Raw genomic sequence first — 9,629 nt, forward strand, 5'->3', positions numbered from 1 at the left:
GACCAACATTTTTGTTCTGTTGTAAAGACTCCTACAAATTCTTCTGTACTCTCTAATACTCCTCAAGTGATGCAGCTGACACTCCTGAAGGAAGGGAGGCCATCCAGAGGGATATGGACAAGCTCAAGGAGAGGAGTAGTCTGATGACAACTTAATGAGCTTCAACAGGGCACAAGAGCAAGGCCTGCACCTGTGCCAGGCCAAGCCCTCCAAAAATCAATGCACTCTGGGGAATGAAGGGATTGAGAGTAGCCCTGCCAAGAAGGACGTGGGATACTGGTGGATACTGGGAGTCTGGTGGATGAAAAGCTACACATGAGCAACGTCTGCTGCAATGGGACAAAGAGGTAATGGTATTAAACTATAAGAGGGTATATTTAAACTATAAGGATGACATTTTTTGCAATGAGATTGGTGAAATACTGGCACAGGTTGCTTAAAGAGATGATACATGCTCCACCCCTGGGAACATTCAATGTCAAGTTTGACAGGGCTCTGAGCAACCTGATCTATCTGAACAAGCCCTGCTCATTGCAGGGACTAGATGACCTTTAAAGGTCCCTTCCAACTGTTCCATGATTGTATGAACATACCTATTGCTTTAACATTACAAATTATATATTCCCAGACTCAAGTAAAAGGAAAGATGACAAAAATCCTGTTTTCATGCTCTGGATCACTTCATCACAATTCACTGCAGAATGCCTGTAACTGCCAATACCTGACAAGTAGGAATTACCAGCTGCAGGACTTTGCAGCATTCCCAGACCTATTTAAAATTCAAGATAAATTAAGCTAAGCTGGCCAAGTGTACCTTTTCATAGTCACCATAAAGTGCTTGTTATTTCTTTCACTCAGACTTTCCAACAGAGTATGAAGTTTGATCTTTCTTCCACAAGAGCATCTTACAGCCAGCTTTCCACTGCACATCTTTAACACTTTCTAATTAATTTTACCAATATCAGGTCCTGTACTGCAGCATTTAAACCAATTCACATAAAAGCCTAATAAAAATGTTAGGTTATTGTGCAACTGCTTTATTTATTCAGCATCTTTACTGGCTATTACAGGTACTTACAGGCAGCCTCAAGAGTGTGCAATTCACTTATCATGAAAGCTTTATCACACTGAAAATTGGGGCATGTTTTGAAACTTAGATTGAAATTATGCCTCCCTTATCCACATTTTAATTATACATCAGATGGACCAAAAATCATCCATAATACTGCCTTTTAAAGAAACCAAAAGGCAATGTAAATTAGGACTTAGTTCATGGTTTGCAGCTAATAATTTTATAGCTAACCCTTCAAAAGGGTTGCTATGTGACCTTGGGTAGAAAATTTTAACTTCCCCTCTTTTCATTTTAATGCATGAAGCAAGGATTATGATTATTGTGCTGTCTCCCTTTTGTCCCCCGAGGAAAAACCATTGGGATTAATTAGTCAATAATTACAAAATACTCTAAAAGTAAACATGCTATATAATTTGTATTTATAGCAACTTTCATTTTTAAAGCTTATAATTTTTTTCTTATACATTATTTTATAGCTTGTTAGAAAAATGGGTAAGTGGGAAGAAAGGGAAAACTAGAGAGCTGTTGTTAGCCTTTTTTTCATCATTCCAACAAACCATTTTGGCCGTTTTATTAACATCTTTGTTAAAGCATCAAGGAGAGAGGGGAAATGCATTCAACTCTCTATTTACAGATATTTATAAAACTGAAACTTCAGTCATCTAAAAAGCACTTCTGCACACAGAAATCTACATGAAAGTTCCACGAATCCTGGAGAGTTAACCCTACACAAAATCCTCTTCTGGTTTATACATCTAAGCAACATTATGCAATGATAAGACAACTATGAATGCTTCAGGTGACTGATCAAGGTGACAAAAGACTTTACCTTGTTCACTAGTAGAAAACAAGAATAGGCCATTCCATTGTTAGCTGGTTTGAAACTAATGCATACTAAGCAAGCTACTCATATGCCTATAAAAGGTACGAAGAATAGTTAACTACTATTTTCATTTCAGTAACACAGACATCATAACACTTTATAAACAAGCTCAACTTATGCTGATCACAGGAGCCTTTAAAGCATTCATCTCTATTAATTATGTAATCAGCACAGTCACTTATTTAGGGCAACTGTTTCCATAGCTGTCAAGAGGACGAGTCCTTTCTGGAGGGTATGGTGGGGTAGTGTGAGTTCAGCATGGCATGAATCATTTGCCTCTCTTGTACACTCTGCTATGAATAATGTTGCTGTTACTGTTCATTTATTTCATTGCTGTTTCTAGCACATTGTTCTTACCTCAACCTGATCTTTACCTTTTAGGCCTCCAATTTTCCTCTTCATCCCACCACAGGGAGAAAGAGGGAGAGGGGGGAGCGAGCAAGCAACATAAGATTTGGAATGTTTAAATGAGAACAATAAATTGGGGAATACCATTCCTAAATCATAAACATTGCTGAAAAAATGAACTACCTAATATGCCTAATATCAGACAATCCAGTGAAACCACTTAGGTTTGGCAGAATTTTCCGCATACACTTGATGAAAATGCTGAACCAAAAGCCAATATTAAGGAGATGCTTAGTAGAAAAAGATTGACAAACATGAGAAGAAAGTACAGTCTATGCAAACAACAGTGTGTTAAACTCCTGCTTTTGTAGAAGGGCTCAAAATTGCTCCCTTGGTGTCTGCTATACAAGTATCAACCTCCGCACAGACATAGTACTTTGCTCATATTGCAACAATAGGTATTATAAACACACTGTGTGCCACACAAAGAGAAACGTTATCCTGTCTGGGAAAAATTCCAAAGAACGGGTTTTTGACATTGACTAATAGTAATAACTAATGCAATGGTGTTTATTGCTTCAGACAGGTTATTACCTTTGCATGATCAATGCGAACCGAAAGCTCTTTAGATGCAAACCCACCAAAAATCAGGCTGTGGATGGCTCCTATTCTTGCACAAGCCAGCATACAGTACACTGTCTGTGGAATCATGGGCATGTAGATGACCACACGATCGCCTTTCTTCACACCATGTTTGATCATGACATCAGCTAACCTGGAGACCTGTACTGACAAAACATTCATATTTAAAGTTCCTCCAGATCTGCTGCTGCCCCATTAGAAAAACTTTCATACAGTCAACAGATTCGTGACATCAAAGAGAGAAGCCAGTATAACAAACAAAGCTGATGTAATGTAATCAAGGTTCAGTAAATTTAAGACAATTTCTTTCTTGCAAAAAACCTACTAATATATTTTTCTTTTGTAAAATAAAAATGGAAGGAGACCAATTATTGTAGTTAGTATAACCACAAAAAAATCAATAGCAATGTCTAACAAATTTTTAAATGGGAGTCTACCAGTCATTCTTTTATTCAGGTAACAGTTTATACTTCTAAACTTTAGCTCTTAAGAATGAATATAAACATGTCATTTCATAATGTAAGTTCTGTCCTATCTAGCTAACTTTGAAACACAAATCAATATGTAGTAGTATTTTCTTTATTTTATTTTGCAGTATTTTCTATTGCAGCGGCATAACTTCTCAATCTAAGACAAGAGACCTTATACTCTGAACCAAAAGGAAACACAAATTCAGAATGTTATCTAGGTTTAAATATCTTGGTTTAAAATCAGTTCTTGCTCTCATTGTAAGACCTTCCTTTTTGCTATGCAGAAACCTAAAAGAGACTATGTACAGCAGCAAAGGACTGGAACTCACAAAATGCAATAGACTGGTCAGCAGCAATGCCCCTGTAACACCATGAGAAAATATTTATTATTTTGACAGTACACAATATTTGGTCACAAAAGTAGTAGTACTGAATATTTCATTAGTATTTACCACATAGGAAGTTGGATTATAGTGAGCATGGGAGCCTATGACAAGCACAGTGAAGTTGTCCCAACCTGCTTGCTATGGCATGGCAATGTGGCATCTTCTGAAAGAAATGCTTTCTTTTATAGTATTTAAAAATTTGAGTTTTCTCTTTTCAAAGAGTCACTACATTCAGTCCTAGAATCCTCATAAATATATTGAAAAGGATCATAAACTGCTTTGTATGCAGTAAACACATCTAAAAATAACCAATACTAAATCAGCTATGGTGATGGACTTACCCAAGTGAAGAAGCATCATGGATCACTCTGTGCATATCAAAGGCTTTAAGTGCTCTTTTCTACTGTTGTACCTCTCTGCCTAATGACACTATTTCCTGCACCTCTGCTCTCACATTACTCTTATATAACCACCTCCAACCTCACTGTTTCTCTCTTCAGTGGAAATATATGTTCAGATTTTCAGTCACCTGAGACAGTAACATCCAGAAGCTCCAGGAGCATCTGCTCTGTCTTTGCATTAAATTCACAGGTCATCCACAATCAAACAACACATTTCTACATTCTCCCCGAGGATTTAAGAAAATGGAAACACAGAAGCCCCAAGCAGGCACTCTTGCATCAGAAGATACTGCGTAAGTTCCATTTTCTGTAAGCATTGCATAAATCTGTGCTGTTATTTTCAACCACAAGAAAGAACATGTTTGTAAGGTAAAGTGATCACCACACCGAGCTGAAAACTCACACAAACTTAGGTATCCATAGGATTTGTATGAAACAGATATCTTAAATATTACTGATTTTCAAGAGAAAATACATTTAATGCTAGACTTAGTAATAAATTAATATAAATTAATATAAAACTGATATAAACTATCAAAACTCAACAAAAACCAAAGACTGGACGTGTAAAAAGCTAAAATTTATTGCCATACACCCAGAATTTACAGTCATTTCTAGGTATAATTAGTGAAAGTAATTGTAAATAAAGATAACAATTCTACTTCCAAAGGTAAATTACTTTTCTGTAATTCCTAGTGTGAAAATATTAAAATCTTCGAACACATCACCCTCTCACAAAGAAACAAAAAAGCTAATCATTATCTTCTCTGCTTGTGACTCTCAAGCAGAATGTTGACAAAAAGGCCAGAGGCAATGAAAATAACATTTAATGAGTATTTTTATAGTCACTGTAAGTGTGGGCAATAAATAGTTAAACACAATGGACAAGTATTATTATTATTATTCATTATAATTATTTCATAGATTATTATTAATAATTATGAAAAAGAAAATATTTATTGTCATTATTTAATGATCATAATTAGTAATTTTTAAATAGAACACTCCCAGTGCATGTAAACAAGCCATATAAGTGGTTCCTGGGTATAGGAGGGAGACAGCAAAGAGATCTGCATGTACTTACATGATCTTTAATGAAATCAATCATAGCTAAATTGCATTTAAAGCAGAACCTGTGTACAGCATACTGCAGACAGGAACTACATGTCACCTGTGCAAACCCAGTAATCACTTGTCTGCACCTGATTTCCCCACCCTAAAGACTGTAATGCCACTGAAGACAACAATACAATATAATACATGGCTGTCTATGATTTTCCTTGTGCCCTCTCCCTCACCCTTCTGACAGACAGGGAACATTGGGACTGTACAATAAAACACTGTCTCTATCTGCAACTATTTGGAAGACAAGGGAGCATTGTAAAGCAGGTTTACATTGCCCTTCAGATTGATGTGGAAGCCCTGAAACATCCAAGCAATCACTCTTTCTAAAAAAAAGGAGAAGGTGGAAGAGTACTGACATTTCATCAAACTGTTAAAAGTCATGAAACCTTCCACTTTGTTACAATGTGTTGTCATTTATGATTTATATTAATACAGTGCAGCGTACTTTATCACTCAAAAACTAACATGCTATTTCTCCACTTTTCAAGTTTAAGACTGCTCACTCACCTTAATATATTTGACACTCCAGTAATAAAATCACTAGAGACCAAGTGATATAATAAGAAACTCAAGCAGGCTTTCAGCTTGGAAGACCAGAGCATAAATTGCCTTTCTATCAAAGGCATGGACCCTGTGAGCACAGCTTTACTTTTACCCAGCAATCAAATACTACAGCTGTATTAGCAGCTAAGGTTTCTAAGTCACTCAGTTCTGAACTCCTAGCAGTTACCAAAAGCAGTTTTGGTCCATGCCAAAAGAATTCACCTTAAAAGATGCAAAACCAGAAATCCCATTTAAAATGCTCAAAAGAGGAATTCCAAACCTTCCTGGGCTGAACAGTGACTGGGACACACAAGCATAGAACCCATCAATGCAAGCTAAGCTCTCCTAGACCTATAAGATCCATTAAAAAAATACTACAGCCTACATCCCTCCCATTTTTAGCAGATCTCTCTCTTTGTTACTTTTGTTTTCAGCAGTCTGGTAGCTAGCAGATAAACCAAATTAAACTTACTGTACTAGAGTGGACCAGAAAGCTTCAATAGACAAGCTATTAGTATCAAATACTGCCTTTCACATTTATTTGCTTTCCATTAAGAGTAAACTGCAGAGAATGCAGAAATAGTATTTAGATAGGACTCAGCCTCCAGCAAGATTATAATGAACTTCTAAGTGAACTTCTGCTACATACCCCAGAAAACTTAAACCAGTTCTTCCACTTGGTTTTGCAATGCTCTGTAAGAAGAAATGTAGATGAAAGGATGTGTACGTCAACTAGCAAAATTTTCTCACTTTGCACAAATTTGCCATGTCTTAAGACTATTAATACACTTAAAGAGACATAAAGATGGGAGACTTAATATAATCAAGCTTAAAAAGGAGAAAAAAGGCTACTTTTCAAGTTCTTTCCAGAGGAAATTTCAACCAAGCAAGTTCACTTAATATAACTTACATTAAAATGTTGTATTTCTGCATTAAAGTTAACCAAATATTACATGCAACATATATATAGATTGATTTTATGTATACACATCTATTTGCATACATATTGTGTACATATCATAATTATTGAGAGCAAAAGACTCAAAAATTGTGTATATAAAGTTTTAATGAATTTATATATATTAGTGTAAATAAGATTAGATAAGGAGCTGGATACTTTCAAAGTCTTCTGACTCCTTAAAACACCAAAGCTAGTTGTTCCAGCTCTAGCATACCATATGTCATGTTGTTTTTTGTTTTTTGGACTTGTGTCCCAATAAATAGAAAACTGGTAAGGAATACATGTTTTCTATATTTTCCTTAAAAGGTAGAATGCGTAACAGGTTTATCATTTCTTTGTAGCTGTATGACTTCTCTTTTCTTGCAACAGTGGAATAAATCTCTCACAAACAGAATTACTGCATTCTGACCTCATTTCACATTTTAAACCACAAGCTTACATCACTCCAGATGCTACATGCATATCTTAAGTACACTGAGTGTGTTACATTCAAACTAATCCACCTTGCACATTCAAACACATTAAGGAAGAATACAAGTCCAACTCCAACATTTCTTTGTACTCAATTTTAAGTTCAACTGCTACATGTAACTGGAAGAAAAAAAGCTAAACAAGAGTAGCAGCATGACAGCAAACCTCCAGCAGACAGCCCTTAGAGCCAAGAGCTTTCAACGGGGCAGACTGCAAACACTCATGGTGGCAACAACCCATGGTGAGGCAGAGTAAACCTGAATGGGCTGATGCAGAACGGGATGCTCACAACCTCATCAGAAGTAAGCTACCCCAGCCAACAGGGAATTTAAAATCCTCACACCTTCCAGACAGAAGCACCCTCATGCCAGCCTACATAGGGGCAGGTGACTCAGCTTTCTTTGGAGTTCCCCCAGTTAAATTTCATTTAGGCTTACACTCAGCTATGCACAGCAAGAGCCAAGGTTCACATTTAATTTCTATGGAACTGTACCTTTGCTCATCACAGCAACTGTCAAGAGACTTAACTAATACTATGATTAACCTTTTAATTAAGATCTGTTTGGGGAAAAGAAAATTAAATCAAATACAGACAACTTAAAAGTTTAACCAGCCAGGGGAAAAAGTTTTTAAACTGCAGAAGACAAAGAGGAAATAGAGGAAATACTGCATCAAAACCAATTGGATGCAGTATAGTTTGGCAAAGGTAGTAAAGCTTATAAGTCAATACTGAGCACAGGAAAATAAGTAAACCAGTGAGATAGATCATTTCTACGTCTCTGGTATTTACCTACTGTGAAATATTTATTGCCCCTTCTAATCAACAACGTTATTCTGAAACATACCTGTTCCAAAAGTTCCTTGTATGTTATTCTGTCTTTGGTATTTGTTACAGGACTGTCATAAATAATGGCAGTTTGGTCTCCTCGTCCATTCTCAACATGACGATCTACAGCGTTGTAACACATATTCAGCTCTCCACCTACGAACCTACAAAAGAAGTATGAAGTATGTGATAGCTAGCCTTCCAAACGAAGACAACTTTATTTTTTTTTTCTTGTCATTTGGTGTTTTAAGGAATGAGAGTATTCAATTAAAACATAGCTCTTAAAATGTTATACTCACTTCAGGAAGTTCTTTTTTATTCTGTAACCTCAGGATTTACTCAACAAGCTAAATACAACTATTGGTGAAAACAGAGACGTTTAAGTACTGTATTTTAACTAACTTAACTAAGAATCTGCTGAACTTGGTCTTGGTTTAACTTACTTTGCATTAATCACACTGATTTTATATGTATAGTATCACAGAAAAAGCATAAATTCACATAAATTAATTTGACATTATGAAAACATGCTATTATCCTACTTTGTACTGGCACACACACATACCCTTTTCAAAAAGAACAGGTTCAGGACCCAAAATAGTCTTATTCATCTCTTGGCAATAACAGTTAAACATACACGCATCTGTAGCTAAATGAAAGGGATCCCAAGTTATAAGATCATATGATTATAATGCATTTGACAATACTCTTTTATATCAGTGACTCAAAATTTTCTGTAAAGTGATATGAGTCATAGCATCTTCAATAGTTAGACATTTACAGAGAACTCTTATCTTCCAATTAAAAAAAAAACATTCCACAAACTTAGGTTTCACTTTTCTAGTCATTCTATACAGAGAAAAATTCAAGTGCAACATAATCCTCAAAGTACAGAAATATGGAAGGTACCAGATACAAAGACAATTCTAGTTACTGGAAGATGACACAGCACCTAAAAGTTAAAGTTCACACTAAGTCATGCCTATTTGTTTGTTTTTCTATCTGCACGTATATCTGTGAAGCAAAAATAGCAATTTACAAAAAACACACATTTGAGAGTTTCCAAAAGGTTCTACAGGGACAACTGTACAGTGGTAACATATTATTATAATGCAAGTAGAAATAACAGATGGCCTAAAGTAACCTACTACTAGTTCAAGAGAAGTATTTCCTTCTTCATTTCTCCTGTTTAGTAAAGGACTGCTTTATAATATAAAATCAGGATATTTTATATATTACTTTTATATCCATACACAGATGCTATGGGATAATCTTTATTGTCTAAAAACAGCAATTATGAAATTAAAACCAGTTAGCATGTTTAGGATGCAGTTATCTTACTGCAACTCCTTTACAATATCATTAATAAGGAGAAAGTGGGGGACCATCAAAGTCACAAACCATCCTGTACAAAAGTCTACAAAACCCTTCCTCTAAAAGGAAAACAATATGAACCATAAAGGATCTGGAATTGTTTCACATAATACAGAGAAACTCTGTA

The 9,629-nt window shown here is 35.7% G+C and overlaps 1 protein-coding gene across 1 annotated transcript in view; it reads right to left on the reverse strand.

Moving 5' to 3' along the window:
- ACSS3 (acyl-CoA synthetase short chain family member 3) overlaps positions 1 to 8,272 on the reverse strand; it is a 58,224-nt gene extending 49,952 nt beyond the window's left edge. The window contains exons 1-2 of the mRNA XM_058805528.1: positions 8,148 to 8,272; positions 2,898 to 3,086 (exon numbers count right to left, since the gene is read on the reverse strand). Of these exons, the coding sequence (XP_058661511.1) occupies positions 2,898 to 3,086; positions 8,148 to 8,270 (312 nt within the window). The 5' untranslated portion in view covers positions 8,271 to 8,272. The remainder of the gene's footprint in view (positions 1 to 2,897; positions 3,087 to 8,147) is intronic.
- Positions 8,273 to 9,629: the final 1,357 nt, after the last annotated feature.

The sequence above is a fragment of the Ammospiza caudacuta genome, chromosome 5, assembly GCF_027887145.1.
Source record: "Ammospiza caudacuta isolate bAmmCau1 chromosome 5, bAmmCau1.pri, whole genome shotgun sequence".
Lineage (NCBI taxonomy): Eukaryota > Metazoa > Chordata > Aves > Passeriformes > Passerellidae > Ammospiza > Ammospiza caudacuta.